The following is a 17764-nucleotide window of genomic DNA, read 5'->3' on the forward strand; positions in this document are numbered from 1 at the left end:
TTGTATAAAGTAAAAGGCATTGGCTAAGCATGTGTTGAACTATTGACTAAGAAGGCTGATGAACTTCTGATGCATTGGACAGATTACTAAAGTAAGTGGGCAAATGCACCTAATGTTCACCACTTTTTCTGAAATTCTAGGAAGGGTTGGAAGACTAGGGCCAAATGTGACACAATACTGTGTCTTTATTTTTCAACCAGGTCTTCATTTCAACCAAATAAGAATTAACCATAAGTGAAGTTATCATGGATGACACGCATGCACACACCCACACACACACACACACACACACACACACACACACACACACACACACACACACACACACACACACACAATTTGTATTATTGTTCTGTAAACGAATTCAAAGAAGAAAAGAGCAGGTTAGAATGGCAGTGCTTCATTTTCAATGCTTCTGAATGTCAGGTATGAACACCGTGCTTTCTGCTCTCTGTAAAGGAGACAGAAAGCCCGTCAGGGTGGTCTGCAGAAACTTTTTCTTAACCTTGCTTTGCATTAATGAAGGAGCATTTGCCTTATCAACTATTTTTTTGGTAGCAGAGCTTTATCATGATATTGCTTGGTATCATTTTATGCCTTTTCATATAAAACTTTAAAAATTAAAATTTGCATTTGTCTTAGTTTGGGTTATTGCTGTGAAGAGACACCACGACCAAGGCAACTCTTATAAAGATAAGCTTTTAAATGGGGCCGGTTTACAATTTCAGCAGTTTAGTCCATTATCATGGTGAGAAGCATGACGTCATACAGGCAGACATGGTGCTGGGGGAGCTGAGAATTCTTCATCTTGATATGGAGGCTGCCAGGAGGAGGCTTTCTTCCACACTGGTGGAATCTCAACATAGGAGGCCTCAAAGCCCACCTACAGAGTGACACATTTCCTCCAACAAGGCCACACCTCCTAATATTGCCACTCTCTATGGCCAATCACTCAAACACATAAATTTATGACTGCATTCCTACTCAAACTACTACAGTATTGAGAATTCCATACTTGAATACTATGATTATATAATGGCCATCTTTCCCTCTAAACTTCTTGGTCCTCTTCCTCTCTTCCAAATTTAAGACCATTGTTTTTAAAAATAATTATTCTGTTGCACACACACACTTCTCTCTTGTCCTACTGAGATCATTTAGTGTTACTATTGTGTATATATATTTAGAGATGACTGCTGGATTGGATAATCCATCAGGAGGTTCGTGTCTGGAGAAGACTCAGTCTCCTGTCAAAGCAATGGACTCCCTGTAGCTCTTCATTTAGGGTTGGCCTTGTGAAATCTTCCCCATCCACATAGGTATGTTCACTGGTGGTGTCATCATTCTGGTCTTGTTTAGGGAACTACATTGTTGAGATTTTGTGAATGCACTATCCCTGTCATGTTGTTCTCCACTTTCTGTTCTATTAGATTTCATGTATGTGGTTTTACATTGAGGTCCTTGATCCATTTGGACTTGAGTTTTGTGCAGGGTGATAAATATGGATCTATTTGCATTATTCAGTGTCTGGCCCAAATTAAGACCCTTTCCATCAGCAAGAACCAATCCCTGACACTATGGATGGCACTCTGTTACGTTTGCAGACAAGAGCCTAGCATAACTGCCCCCTCGAGTCTGCACCCAACAGCATATGGAAACAGATGCAAGGACTCACAGCCGAACATTAGATGGAACTTGGGAAGTTTTGAGGAAGCATTGGGGGAAGGATTGCAGGACCCAAAGAGGACAGGGACTCTACAGGAAGATGAACAGAATCAACTAACTTGGATATTTGAGGGCTCTTAGAGGCTGAATCACCAACCAAAGAACAGCCGTGGAATGGATCTAGGGCCCCTGGACATATGTAGCAGATGTGCAGCTTGGTTTTCATGGCGGGGGATGTGAAATACCAGGGCAGGGGGCTCTCCCTTCTCAGAAGAGAAGAGGAGGGGATAAGGGACATGATTTGTGTGAAGAGGTACTGGGAGGAAGGGGTGGCCGATATTGGTATGTAAAGTGAATAGATAGATAGATAGATAGATAGATAGATAGATAGATAGATAGATAAGTGGGAAAATGCTTCGTTTTGTTTTGTTTGCCTATTTCTGGCTTCTATATAGCAGGCAAGTGTCATGGGTATATGGATTTACTTCTAGGTTTTTTTATTCATTTCCATTGATCCCCCTGTTTGTTTTTATGCCCAATGACATACAGTGGTTTTTACTGTTGCTCTGTAATACAGTTTGAAATAAGGGATGGCGATATCTCCAGATGCTCTTTAATTGTTCATAATTGTTTTAGCTATTCTCAAGTTTTTGTTTTTCCATATGAAGTTGAATTTTGTTCTTTCAAGGTCTGTAAAGTATTGTATTGGAACTTCAGTGGGGATTGTGTTGAGTCATAGACTGCTTTTTGATAGATGACTATTTATATTATATTGATCTTACTGATAAATGGACAAGGAACATCTTTCTATTTTCTGTTATATCTTTTTTGCTTTTCTTCTTCAAAGACGTGATGTTTTAATCATACAAGTCTTTCACTTGCTTGATTAGAGTTACTACAAGGTATTTTCTGTTATTTGCAGTTATTGTAAAGGATGTCGTTTCCTTGATTTCTTTCTCAGCCACTTTGTCATTTATTTACAAGAGGGCTACTGATTTTTTTGCATTAATCTTTTGTCCAGCCACTTCACTAAAGATGTTTGTCAGTTATAAAACTTCCTTGGTAGAACTTCTGGGGTCCCTTATGTACACAATCATATCATCTGCAGGTGGCAATATTTTGACTTCTTCCTTTCCAATTTGAATCACCTCGATCTCCTTTAGTTGTCTTATTCCTCTGGATAACACTTCAAGTACTATACTGAACAGATATGGAGAGGGTGGAAAACCTTGTCTTGTTCCTAATTTTTGTAAAATTGCTTTGAGTTTCTCTCTGTTTAATTTGGTGTTGGTTATAGGCCTGCTATGTTTATGTATATTCCCTGTATCCCTGATCTCTCTGAGACTTTTATCAGGAAGGGATATTGGGTTTTGTCAAAGGCTTTTTCAGCATCCAATTAGATGATCATGTGTGTTTTTTTCTTTCAGTTTGTTTATATGATGAACTGAATTAACTCACTGTTGTAGGTTGAATTGTTCTTGTATTTCTGTGATAAAGCTACTTGATCGTGGCTGATGATCTTTTTTATGAGTTATTGGATTGGGTTTGCAAGTATTTTATTGAGTATTTTTGCATCTCTTTTCATGAAGGAAATTGGTCTGTAATTTTCTCTGTTGAATCTTTGTGTGGTTTAGGTATCAGAGTGACTGTGGCCTAATAAAGTGAATTTGGAAATGTTCTGTCTGTATCTATTTTGTAGAATAGTTTAAGGAGTGTTGGTATTAGCTCTTCTTTGAAAGTCTGGTATAATTCTGTTCTAAAACCATCTGGCCCTAGGTATTTTTGGTTGAGAGATTTTTAATGATACCTTGTATTTTCTTGAGCATTAGAGGTCTATTTAAATTGTTTATATGGTCTTAATTTAACTTTGGTAAGTTGTATCTATCGATAACGTGGTTCATTTCATTTAGATTTTTCAATTGTATGGAGTATAGGTTTTTGAAGTATGACCTAATTTTTGGATTTACGTTGTGTCTTTTGCTCTGTTCCCTTTTTGTTTTTTTTATTTTGTTAATTGGATATTTTGTTAATTGGATATTTGGTCTGTGTCTTTCAGTTAGTTTGAAAAACAATTTAGATATACTTTTTGATTTTTTCAAAGAACCAACTCTTTGTTTCATTGATTCTTCTCTTTGTTTCTATTTTATTGATTTCATCACTCAGTTTGACTATTTGCTATAGTATACTCATCTTGATTATGTTTGCTTCTTTTTGTTCTAGACCCTTCAGGTATGCTGTAAAGTTGCTAGTATGATATCTCTCCAATTTCTTTATGAAGTCACCTAGTGCTATGAACTTTTCTCTTAACATAGCTTTTTATCATATCTCATAAGTTTAGGTATGTTTTACATTCATTTTCATTGGATTTTTGGGAGTCTTTAATTTCCTTCTTTATTTCTGCCTTGAACCAATAGTCATTCAGTGTACAGCTGTTCACTTTCCATGACTTTGCAGTCTTTCTGCTGTTTCTGTCATTGTTGCAACCTAACTTTTATCTGTGGTGATACAGCAAAATTTTGGAGAATGTTCCATAAATTGCTGAGAAGAAGACATGATCTTTTGTGGTTGGGTGAAATGTTTTGTAGGTATCAGTTAGGTCCATTTGGCTCATAACATTTGTTAGCTCAATTATTTTTCTAATTAGCTTCTGTCTGGATGACTGTCCACTGATGAGAAGGGGGTATTAAAGTCTCCCGCTATCAATATGTGAGATTCAATGTGCTGTTTAAGCTTTAGTAATGTTTCTTTTACAAATGTGACTGCCATTGCATTTGGATCATAGATGTTGAGAACTAAAACATCATCTGGGTAGATTTTTCCTTTGATGAATATGAATCATCTTTCTCCGTCTCTTTTGATTAATTTCAGGTTGAAGTATATTTTGGTGGATATTAGAGTAGTTATATCAGCTTGCTTCAAGAGTCCATTTGCAAGGAAAATCTTTTTGCAGCCTCTTAGTCTGAGGTAATAGCTACATTTGATATTGAGGTGTGCTTCTTATATGCAGCAGAAGAACAGATCTTGTTTTCAGATCCTTTCTGTTAGTCTGGGTCTTTTTACTGGGGAATTGAGTCCATTGATAATGAGAGATATAAGTGACTAATGATTGTTAATTCCTGTTATTTTGTTGTAGTTGTTGGCAGTGGTTTTGTGTGTGTATTTCCTTCTTCGGGTTATGTTGGTGTGAAATTATTTATTGATTTATTGTCTGTGTTTTCTGGGGGAGTAGTAAACCACCTTGGTTTGTAGTTTTTCTTGTAGCACATTCTGTAAGGCTGAATTTATGGATAGATATTGTTTAAGCTTGGCTTTACCACAGAATATCTTGTTTTCTCCATCTATGATGACTGTAAGTTTTGCCGAGTATAGTAGTCTGGCCTGGCATCAATGATCTATAGCACATCCACAGCACATCTGTCCAAGCCCTTCTGTCTTTTAGATTTTACATTGAGAAGTTGGGCCTAATTCTAATAGGTCTGTCTTTATATATTACTTGGCATTTTTCTCTTTCAGTTTTTAATATTCTTTGCTCTTTGTGTTTTATTATGAGACAAGGGGTCTTTCTTCTCTAGTTCAATCTATTTGATGTTCTGTAAGCTTCTTAGACCTTTATAAACATGGCTTTTAGTTAGAAAACTTTCTTCTATGATTTCGTTAAAAATATTATTTGGGTCTTTGAGCTGGAAACTCTCTCCATCTTCTATTCCTGTTATTCTTAGGTTGGTCTTTTCATATTTTCCTAGATTTCCTGGATATCGTGTGTCATGAATGTTTTTGATTTAACATTTTCTTTGACTGGAGCATCTAGTTTATCTACTGTGTCTTCAGCACCTAAAATTCTTTCTTCCACTTCTTGTGCTTTGTTTGTGCTGCTTCTTTCCGTGTTCCTTCTCCCTTACCCAGATACTTTATATTCAGAATTTTCCGTTTGTGTTTCTGTATTGCTTCTACTTCAATATTAACATATTGAATGGTTTTATTCGTCTCCTTGAACTGTTTGTTTGTTTTGTCTTGGCTTCCTTGATATTCTTTAATGGAGTTATTCATTTCCTCTTATCTTTTGATTGTCTTTCCCTTGATTTCTTTAATGGATTTATTCATTTTTTTCTTTATGGACCTCTAACATAAAGTTGTTTTTTATGCTGTTTTGTTGTGGTTTAGTTGTGTTGAAATATTCAGGGCTTGCTGTAGGTAGATAGCTGTCCTCTGGTGGGAACCCATTGCCCTGAATGCTACTGATTATGTTCTTACACCTATGTTTAAGCACCTGGATTTAGATTGATTGTAGGTCTAGGTGCTGATTTCTGTGGTTGTCTTTGTTGTATGAGTATTTTCTTCCTTCATTTCTATTCTTCTTCTGGTCTTCTGGCTGGAGTGGCCTATGATTGAGTAGAGGGTGTCTTCCCAAGTTGGGTATGGGCTCCTAATGGCCTGTAACGCCTCTGGTCCACCAGGAGTTTGCTGCCCAAGTTGGGCTCTGGAGTTGGGCTACATACTTGGCCAGAGGTCCTCTAATCAGAATGTTGGCCAGGCTTCTGGTGTGGTATTAGTTTTCAGCCTGGTTTTCAGGGAGCTGGCCTTGTCCCTGGGGTTCAGGATGCTGGCCTGGCCTCTGGTGGAGTAGGAGGCTCCTTTCAAGGGTGGGCCAGGATACTGTGAAGAGCAGAGGGACAGTTGGAGTTATGCTGGTTCTTCATGGCTGGAATAGGTGGTGGTTTTACTTGGGGTTCATGGCTCTGGCCTGGCCTCTAGTGAAATAGAAGCTACCTTTAAAATTCTTACGGAAAACGTTCATAAATATTGAATCACACTGGTAAATATTAGAATTGACATGAGGGCTTTAACTACAAATATTAGTGACTTCTTGCTACAATGAAAAAGTTACTGCAGGAGTATGCACCGTGGTTATGGAAGTGGCTGAAAACTGCACCATTCTCCCCAAAATAAGTATTATTTATAATCTCTTCAGGCCAGTGCATGGTCGTCTGTTCAAATATGACCTCTATCTGATATAGTACAAGCCCCAAGGTTCAAGCCTTAGAACAAAGTCAAGACAAATGAGTAGGTTCTTAAAAGTTAAACAACTTCTAATTGGTAACCCCTATTTTACATCATTTTGTTTCCCATTTGTATTAAATTTTAAAACCATAAAGGGAGATGTTAAACAATGATAAAACTGCAAGCACGAGGCGACCCTAACATAATCTGTATTTGTAGTCTCTAGGTGTTCTCGGTCTGATGATGAAAGTGCTACTAAAACCCACTGCTAAGTCTTAGTTAATTAAAATCCTCATGGGAAAGTCCCAAAACTTTTTCTTTTTTACCCTAGTAATTCCTTACATTTTATTGGCAATTTACAGTTCGCTTGGTGCTTTTATATGAGGTTAAAGAATGTGGCACTAAATTCTGAAATTACAAAAGCTATGCAAATTATGGAGAGAATGGATGAAATGTAAATAACCCTCTTTATCTGTTATTTCATTCTGAGACACATACTAGAGTATTCTAATCTAATTGTGACTGCGGGCAAAATGTAGTCTTTTTCCTTTGGGTGATTAGAGTTAAACAACTCGTGTCTACATCAGTTCATCTGGTGAAGACACTCTGAAAATGGCTTCTGTTCTTCCAACCACAGTTTCCCTTAGGTTGAATTGTTGATGACCATTTTGGTTTGTCTGGAACCATTTTAGAGGATATAGATGCAAGGCAACAGGCTACAAGTTCCAACAGGTCTATTTTCTTAAAAAAGCAACCATACTGACAACAGTTTTACAGTTACAAATTACGGTGAAGATGCCAGGGAGACTTACTTGGTGTTCTGCATGAAACTAGTTGACTGAGATTAGCATCTGAAATTAGTCTGCAGTCATTTGTCATAATGAAATAACTAAATTAAGCTACTATTATTCACTATGATCCATACATACTTCAGGTCTTCTCAGTTCGTTTTTTAATTCTGTCTCAGGCTCTCAGAAAACTGTGTTACATTTGGCTGTCGTGTCCCTTAGAGGCCTTTTGACTGTGGCAAAAGCTCAGAATTTCCCTGCACTTTGACCTAGCTCACAACTGTGAGAGACACTGGTCATCAGTTTTCGGGAACGTCCTTCAATTGAAGTGTGTTTAGTGTCTGCCTCATTATTGCTCTGACGGCATGATGTGGGGGAGGGGGAGGACAGTTCTCAAAATAAAGTGCCATTTTTAACATCCCAGCAAGAAAATGCCCTTTATGGTTTCTCGCTGCTGATATCACCTGTGGTACCCTGGCTCTGACTGTGTCCACAGCTTTCTCCATTGAGTAGTGACTCTTCTCCTTACTGTAGCCTTTGGAGGGCATCAACATGCTCAGCCAGTATTTATGGAGTGGTAGGTTACACTCCAAATCTTTCAGGGTGGATTATCTACATAAATTATTTAGTTTATTAGTTATTCTAACTTTCAAACAGCCAAGAGTGTTTCACAAATGAAGCATATTCCCCCAGAAGAAAGAGGATGAGGGTGGGGGAGGGGTGCTGTATGTGTATGAGTAAGTCAACGACGCAGGAAATGAAGGGTACAAATCCAGCACAGGTAAGCAGCGGGGCTTCTGTAGCAATGAACCCTCACAACTCCTGTTCCATCTGGTCTCTTCCTGCCCTGCAGTTCATCCAGGAAAGTGGAGTACCTGGTGTAGCAGTGAGTTTATGCTTCACCACTCTGGCTGTAGGCAGATCACACTTGCATACCTGCCCAGGAGCTATCTTTGGATCTGTGAATGGAACACACACACACACACACACACACACACACACACACACACACACACACACACACAAACGTACAAGCTTATTTTTAAAATGCCTTGGCTCCCACAAAGGTTGGGCACTTCTAAAACCTTCCACTACTACCCCGGGCCCATTCAGGGGACCATGGGCCAGCCATTGGCCGTTAACATCTTTATTGATTGCTAAAAAACCAACTGGGGACAAGGATCTTCAGCGTCTGGACACACAGATTTCTGAATGAATCAAAGCTTTTGAACCAATCTCCAACAACCTGAACATTTGGAAGGAAATCTGAGTCTTAAGTTCCTTTTACTTTATTTCTCAGGGTTCATCACATGGGTGTAACATTCTGGTCCTCAGGTAGTTTTAGAGGTTTCTAGATAGAATTGAGCATCTTTTCTTTTTTTTTTTTTTCCGGAGCTGGGGACCGAACCCAGGGCCTTGTGCTTGCTAGGCAAGCGCTCTACCACTGAGCTAAATCCCCAGCCTGAGCATCTTTTCTTAAAAGTGGACACAAATGACTCTGCTATAGGAAGAGACACAGCTCTTACTTAAATAAGTTAGGGAATAGTTAATTTATTAAATACCTTTATTTTATCAATAGCTCCAACTATCAGCTAAAGTGCTTTCTCAAAACTTGTTCAAGATGAACTCTGTTGCTGGGAACCATGGTTCACACATTTACTCACAGCACTCAGGAGACTGCAATTGCAGGAGTGGAAATTCGAGGCCATTCTGGGATTCTTAGCGGAATCCAGTCTTAGAAACTTAATCATCCAAACAACTAAACCACGGCATCTACCTGTGAACGTGCCAGTTACTTCTCTTTCCCCATTCTCCTTAACCTTGCTGTTGCCCTGACTTTGAAAACCATCCTCTTGTCTTGAACAGTGACTGATGCACGGCGAACTATACCAACACCGAATAATAATTGTGTATTCCTGCTCTTCTGTCTATGGGGAGTTCATCTAGGCAAGGTTCAGACAGGTATCCCTACTTCTTACAGAGAGACCTGACAGTCAGTTGGGTATCACTTCCCTGTGTATGTCTATTTCTCGATCCATCATTCTAGCCATGGTATGGTTTGACCATGGGCATTAGTAAAAGCGTGACTTGAAGAGCAAGACTAAGAACTTGAACAATTTTGTTTTAATCATGGCAAGTCACATAGATAAGGAACTATGCTCTTATCGAGTAGGTAGGACATGAGGATTTGAGGTCACTGATGCAGAAATAAATGAAGTTTATCTTGCACTAAAACATTCTCTTCTTTTTCTTAAACCATCTTGTCTTCACATTTTTACCTTTCATTATTTATTTAATTCTTCTTCCTTCACTTTCAGTGCTGTCTGTAGAGTTTATATAAAACTCAGATTCTTAGTCCTTGTTGTATTTCTAGATTTGCTCTTGCTAAAAATGCTTATCCAAGCTCAGATTCCCAGTTATCCCAATGGTTATTTCCAGCTTATCACCAGATATTTCCATATTGCCATTTGAAATCACCCAGACACATAGTTTTTGGTTCCGTGTTCCCCTGAAATCAGCATTTCTTCACAAGACAAAGCTCTGTTTCTGACTTAAGTAAGTGTCTGGTAACTGTGTAAAAATGCAACCTAAGCCACAATCAAAACCAGCTCCTTAAAACTTACCCTAAGAGTCTAAGACCACAGTATCTCTAAAATAGGCATTGGTTTTAGAAGAAACCATAATGGCAAAAATGATCTTCAGGAACCACCATTTCCATCTAGAGGTCTTACATGTCCATGAGCATCATGTTTGCAGAGCTGAGGGTGTATGCTGTGGGTAGCTCCACGTGCTTCCCTGTCCCTATACATTAGGTCTAATCTAAGTAGGTATACTGAGGGAAGGAGAATTTTAGTTTGGTAATGGGGAAAGAGAACCTGACATAGAAAGCAGAAATAGAGTGAGCTGTTTATTTTTATTTTTATTTAGGCCTCTCTTCTGTCCTGAATTATTTTCTCTCTATTATTTGAGTTACTCATCCGAAGCCCGTTCACTCAAGGCTTATCCCAAATCGTCGTCTCTTCATACACTCCTTCCAGACTGAGCGAGTGATGTCAATCCCTCTCAACACACGTAGCACATTTCTAGCCTCTCTCCGACTATTATCTTTAAAAGTAGAGACAGGGCATACTAACTTACAACTGCAAACATGAAACAGAACTCCGAGCTTGTATTCATCAGTGTGTACTATTGCTGTCCTCCTTTCCAATCATAGATGCTCAAACTCTATCCTGAAGACATTGTGGTTAAGGTTCTAAACCAGACTGATCACTTTAGGAATACAACCCTTAGAGAGTGACTTCACATAGCGAAGTTTCTGATTTTAAGGAACGCTTGAAGGAAGTCATAGAATTCACAGACACTTGACATCCAGACTTACATCTTCCAGCTCATCAAAGACCCTCCCTGATGGTGAAACTCTTGCAGTGCCTTAGATCTGCAGTTAGACGATGTAACAGATCATTTGCAAGTGCTTCTGTCATCATTTGCTTGTGTCTGAAAACTCTAGTAATGAAAGTCAGCCAGCCATTTGGATCAGTGATGTGGAGGCTTATAGCATAACCCTGAAGAACTATCATCCTAGTTTGTATTCAAGTCCGCCTGTTGTCATAGTTACTGATGTACTCAAAGTGATTTCCCTTCTGAATCACAACCTATAGACCTTCAATGAAAACAAACTGCTCGCCCGCCTTCCTTTCTTTCTTTCTTTTTGCTACCCATGAATCGGATGGAAAAACATGGCAACAATAGCATGGGCTTTCTTACACTCTCCACAAGGTTCCAGCATAGAAAAGGAATAAAAGATACTTAATCCAAATAAGGATCCATGATTGAGGTTTCACTCCATTTGTTCAATAAAGATTCATTGAGTACTGAAGAGATTATCTTGGTTTGTAGCACAGCCCCTGCCCTGTGGACATCAGACCCTGTTTTTTCATTCGTTTTTGTTGTTTTTGTTTTTGATGTGTATGTCTGTGTCTGTGTGTGTCTGTGTGTGTGTGTGTGTGCACACGCCAGATATCTTTCCACAAGGTGGGTACAGTGATGCAAAGGGGGCAGAAAACAGAGAGCCATAGGATGCAGAAGAGTGATATCTCATTAAATCTAAGGTGCTGTTGGGACAAAATTAAAGGGAGCACCCATCCTAGCCACCTCGAAGCAATAGTCTTGTCACTCAGTCTGCCTTGCGAAGCACTGAGAACCTTAGTGTGACTGCATGAACACCTCATGGGGCAGCAGGGTGAGGACAGCAGGGATCCTGCACACAGTGTACCATCTGTCAGCTGTCGAGACTCACACCCTCCTCTCTGCTCTGGCTGCAGGAACTCCTTCACAGACATCCTTCGCGCCATTCTCCTGTCCTTGGAAGTCCTTATCGAAGATCCTGAGCTCCAGATAAATGGTTTCATTTTAATTATAGACTGGAGTAATTTTTCCTTCAAACAAGCCTCCAAGCTGACACCGTCGATCCTGAAACTGGCCATTGAAGGGCTGCAGGTACGTTTAACGGCAACGCAATGCAAGTGCGCCCGACTGTACTTTTGCCTGATTTTTGCAACCGAAGTCTTATCTGTCCTTTGGAGTGGAAGAAGGGAATGTGAGTTAAACTCACCCGTGTGTGCTCCATATTTTTACTTCAGCCTGAGCTTAAATGTTTGTTGTTTTCCTTTATGGGCCTTCATTTTCATTAACAATATTAAATTGCTGTTACTCCGGGCACACGTTTCCTGCCAGAGCAATAATGAGGAAAGTCTGGAGACGTTCGGCTAAGTCCCAGAGTTCACAAAATGACAGCTAGGAAGCACCTGCTTCATTTTTTTCCCACAGTGATGGCATGGGGGGCTGGGTCTCTAGGATCGTTTTGAGCCCCAGAGATGCACTCTCTGGATCTTTTCTTCCCAAAGCATTTGTTCTGTGCCGAAGAATCCGTAGGAAAGTAGATTGCTTCCCTGTGAACAAAGGAAGTCGGTGAAGCTCAGCAGGCAGTTGCCAAAATGAGCCCTTTGAGGAAGAGATTTCTGTGTTTAGGGCAATTTTCAAGGACCTTCCTCGGCCCTCTCATCTCCCAGAGCAGTGGGCCTTTTAAGGGCCAGTGGTTCTATGAAAAGTAGCTAACTCAGAAATGCTGCTTGGTATCCTGAGGTGATGTGTGCAAAAGCAGAATTAAAGGCACATTTTGGAGGCATTAGCTATCCTCATAGGTGAAGTTCACATCCCTTCTTAATCTGATGGATTCACTCCAGGGGGTGACCAGTTTCTTAATGGGCAACCACACACCAAAACATGGACAGTGAATACTGACGTTATTCCAAACCCGAGTCTCACCACCCACAATATCTGCGCACCACAAGGGATGGCTCCATTTCTTAAACCGTGGCTTGTTCTTTCACAGGCCTCTGAGGAACATATGCCTATTAAATGGATATTATTATGACATTAACATGGTTTCCTGTTTCCCAGAGGAGTAGATCTGGCATTTCAGAAGAGAAACATCCCATGTGCATGGTCCCGGGGACATTAAATGGTCCTGGGGACATTAAATGGTCCTTGTGCATTGTGGGCACAGCTTAGTTACTTTTGTAGGTTGCTATGAGTTAACTTGTGTTCCTTTATATGTATTTTTCCAGAAATAAAAGCCCTTTAGTCAACCCTATGTGCCAATTTTTGTTTCTGAAAAAAAAATGTGTGGATTATATAACAGGCCCTTGCTAACTAACTGTACTAAGCAGACGCAGGTCTTCCTGCATTAAGGCAGGTGGGTATGGTTTAAAGATGAAGTTATTTACAAAGCTGAGTTATTGTTGCAGGAAATACCTAATGAACCTTAGTAGGTCAGGATGGGTCCCATTTAGGTCTTCATCTTCATGTGCCGGGGTCCAAGGTGAAGTCCACAGTGTTCTGCAGTTCCAGTTAAGGGGTAGCCTCTCTTAGGATGATTGAAGGTTTGCGAGACCAGAGCCAGGGGATGGACCGAGTGTGACCGGGGGCGGGGGGAGTTAGGTGCTTGCCTGATCTCCAGAGCGGTGGGCTTCCTTTTATAGAGCCACTCTGACTTGAGAAAGCGTCAGACCATTCTGTATACTAATTATCTAAATTGTGATACACCTCTGTCTCTTCAGACCTCAGGATGCTTAGGAAGTGATGGACAGACACTTCATGCAAAGGGCAGGAAAGTCATGGCCGAAAGGAAGTTAGGATAAGCTATCTTCCTAATGATGAGGCCCTTTAATGCCGTGAGTTCCTCATGTTGTGGTGACTCCCAACCATAAAATTATTTTCTGTGCTACCTCATAACTGTAATTTTGCTATGTTCTGAATTATAATGTATCTGATATGTGACCTCCAAATGGGTCATGACTCACAGGCTGAGGACTGCTCATCTAGGATACGGATGGTCCAATACTGGGCTTGTAAAATGCATGCTGTCTTGGACATGAAGAAGTTACTGAGGTAACTCTCACCCCTACAATAGCCGCTCTATCTAGGAACTCAATCACTTTTCGTACCAGGCTAACCTCTCTCTGACTTAGGGACCATCTAGATACTATTACCACTATGTCTTCTAGGGATCTTTCTTTATCATGGGGGTTATCCTCATCTTTAGGTGACTATGGACCCTTCTGATACCGTGAAAAGGTTATAACTAGGACCGAACAAAATCCATTCATTTTTTGTCAATGGTGCTGTACAGTAGCAAGTCTTCATAGATCTCCAATGGTTGTCTACAATGGCATTGTAAGATAATGTACATGATTTTGACATTATGTCATCATACTCACCTCTTGGCCAAGTTACCCCACACCACTGTATCCTCTACTAGACTTCCTCATTTCTTCGTTCTGGGCCACAGAGTGAGAGTTGATCCTTCATAAGCATTTTGAGGTGCCCATGCTGCTGGTATGACCACACTTTGGTGTGGGTGAGCACATAGTCTACTCTCTGGGCTTCTAGCTTGTCTCTGCACCTGACAAATCATTCCCTCCCTGGGTTCCCGTTCTCCCCCTGCGCAGTGTAGCATCGCAGCAATGCCTACCTCACATGTGGTAGCAGAAATGAAATGAAAAGTGGCTTTATTCAGCCAGCACCTCATGAAGGTCCCAGTGGTATTGAACAGATGAAGAGACCTGGTCAGTAGACTCATTTAACTTTAATGCACTTGCATACATAAAATCTGCATTGCCTGGCTCTGTAAGCCTGGATTTCTGAGCACTGACCCTCGGCAGCCTCATTACTACTCCTAAACAAGGAAGTTCCTTATCTATCTGTGTTACTGTGACTCATCACAGATGGTGTCACCTGCCTGTGCAACATCACCTTCCCTTCTATTCTTGTGGTGTGATCTTTCAATTATCACCCAGTAGCGGAAGAATGAGTCCAGTCCCAATATCTTGACACTGGGTGCTGGGTAGAGACTTATAAACTAATGCACTCCCTCCCCTTAAGACTTTTGCCGCAGCAATGTCTGCAGCATCTTTGACTCTGTGTGCTAAAGCACATTAGGAACAGGGTGAAGGAAAAGATATTTTGCATTCTGGACAAAGAATCTAATGAATGTGTGTCTTCTAAACTTTTCATGTATGCTCCAAGAAAATGTTTCCTCTAAGCTAACTCTTTTGTCTTCTCACACTACAGAGCTGGAATTGTGAATTTGCAGGAGTGCAATCAGTTAATATGGAAATAGTAGAGGAATAAAACATCTCCTTAAAAGGTCTACCTCATTTAGTGTCAATTAAAATCATGAAAGGAATCAGGGCTGATGACACCCTGGTGATCCTGACGCAAAGAGTGTGGCCCATTTAAAATGGTTCCGATAAATAGGTGTATCACTCTGGCATACTTTTGTTACACAGTCTTTGGGCTCCTGTGTTTTATAAACCTAGCCAGTCTTCTAACTCAGTTCAATCCATGGAGAAACAATCTCTCCGTCTTTACTTCTAGTTTACCCACAAAAGCAAAGAGACACAGCCTCTGACGCTGGGAAAATTGTACTTCAAAGCAAAGCCAGACTTATGAACAAATGGGAAAGAAACCCAACTCAGAACACTCAGAAAGGAAGAAAAACCACGAAACAAATAGAATCCCAGATGAAGAAAACAATGCAGGAGCGTAGAGCATGGTTTCCTGGGTAATACCACCACCCCACCCCTGCTCATTCTTAACAGACGAATGCTGAAAAGGGAAGTAAAGACAGAAGGGAAGGGACTGTAGGCAACGGGAAAATTATAGTCAAACATACAGAGGCCTGCCTGTTGTACTTCAGTAGAAGAGAAAATTAGAATCCATTTCATATCCCACAGCTCACAAGCACCAGGAAGGACTATGGTGCATCCATGGCAATCTGAAAAAGTAGATGACATTAGAACATGTCATTACCGAAGCAATGCGGCAGATTTGTTTCCCACGGTGACCATTCAGAGCTTGTGAGTAAACAAGGTGATTTAGTTTCTTTCTTCATCATTATGACCCAAATTTGTGACAGAAGCAACTGAAGAGAGTAGACTGAAGGGCCCATTATTCCCAAATGAGCCATCTACTGTGACAGGAACGGTGTGCACCCATAGCTTTGTGAGCAGGTGCTTCTTCCCTGTATAATCTAGGTATTTTGCCCCGTCTTCCTCCTCTTCCTCCTTCTCCTTCTCCTTCTCTTCTCTCTCTATGTACAATCCTTTTCTTTCTCCCCCCCCATGAACTCGCCAGAGAAAAGCTTCCCAATAAACCTATCTTTAATATGATCTAAAAAAGATAATAATTGAAACAAGGCAATGGCTGCTTAAAGCATCTTGGCAGCTCAGAAAACTGAGTGGCAGTTGGCGTTGTGCTGGGCTGTAATCTTCAATGGCCTGCACCAAGCAGAGTGTGTTTTCTAGATCGACCACCCAAGTTCCAAAGTCTTACAACCTCCCAAAGCAATGACAGTATCTGAGTACTGAATCCACATGAGCCCGGAGGTGGGTGTGCAATTCACATTGAAACCATGACAGACACTTCAAAGGCTGACTAGACCAAGGGAGGATAAGATGTTAGACTAAAAGAAATACAAAAGGCTAAAAGAGATTTAGTAACCAAACAGGAAACAAGATAAGAAAATTTGATTCGTGAAAGGGCAAAGTTCAGGTGTGAGGTAAAAGGCGAAGGGTGAGGCTACCGAATGAGATGATACTGGGCGAGGTGGGTCCATGTGGAAATGAAAGCTCCATAGAGCATTAGTTCTGGGCCTCAGATAGAGTCTGATTATATTTCTCAAAGGTTCGTGTGTCCAAAGTTTGGTCCTGTGTGTGGTGTTGTAAAAGTTACAGAGGTAAAACCTTGTCGGGTGAACAGGTCATTAGGACAAGACTGTGGGACAAACTCCTGTGGGACCTCACTGGGTTATCACAAGAGTGCTTTGCTCTGAAACAACGAGACTGGCATTTCCTGCTGTCCCAATATTCTATATAATTATATAATATCATTCTTGGCCCTTCCTATCTATGCCTTGATGCTTCTGGATGATAAAGCCAGAGGGCAATGTAAAATTAAGGTTCAATGACATAGTCTAATGGTTTACATTGTCTGAAAAGAAAGAAGAAATTTGGGCATTTTTTTATCTTTAAAGTATATTTTCAAATGTATTTATTTTATACACATGACTATTTTGTCAGCATCTTTATCTGTATATTATGCATATACCTAGTGCCTTCAGAGGCCAAAAGAAGGCATCAGATCCCCAGGGACTAGAGTTACATGCAGATGGTTGTCAGCTGTTATATGGGCACTGGGAATCAAAACCACGTCTTCTGGAAGAGCAGCCAGTACTCTTAATCTCTGAGTGATATCTTTAGTGCCTATTTTTTAAATTAAAACTCACTTTATAGTGATGAATTTATAAAATAAGGGATCTAGTCAAGGAAGCACTTGCCCTGTACACAATCAGAGCCCAGGTCCAGTGTGTATGGACACCCTGAAGCTTCACATAGTGTCTTACACTTTTGCTACCAATTACTTTTTATGCAGTCATTTCCCATAAAAAAAGAAAAATCATGGTAGAGTTAAAACTAGAAGAGCAATTAGCTTTATTCTTCACATGTCCACTGCCTTTATTACTCTTATCACCTAATAGTCTATGTATATATAAGTGTGTTGTATGTTATATGTTATACATTACATATGTATTACATATTACATATATCATACATAATATTTTATATGGTGTATATTATACATCACATATCACAAGATATATATTATATATTATATACAATATGTAATAATTATGTATATTCTATGATCATATATGTATATATACACATATACATACAGAAAATTATAGGTTG

At 40.1% G+C, this 17764-nt stretch overlaps 1 protein-coding gene across 3 annotated transcripts in view; it reads left to right on the forward strand.

Moving 5' to 3' along the window:
- The window catches only part of Clvs1 (clavesin 1), a 195906-nt gene that overhangs the window by 77105 nt on the left and 101037 nt on the right, over positions 1-17764 (forward strand). For all 3 annotated transcript variants that reach the window (NM_001108969.2, NM_001428688.1, NM_001428689.1), the window contains one exon: positions 11774-11948. In NM_001108969.2, coding sequence (NP_001102439.1) covers positions 11774-11948 — 175 coding nt within the window. The remainder of the gene's footprint in view (positions 1-11773; positions 11949-17764) is intronic.

The sequence above is a fragment of the Rattus norvegicus genome, chromosome 5 (assembly GCF_021556685.1).
Source record: "Rattus norvegicus strain SHRSP/BbbUtx chromosome 5, alternate assembly SHRSP_T2T, whole genome shotgun sequence".
Taxonomy (NCBI): Eukaryota; Metazoa; Chordata; class Mammalia; order Rodentia; family Muridae; genus Rattus; species Rattus norvegicus.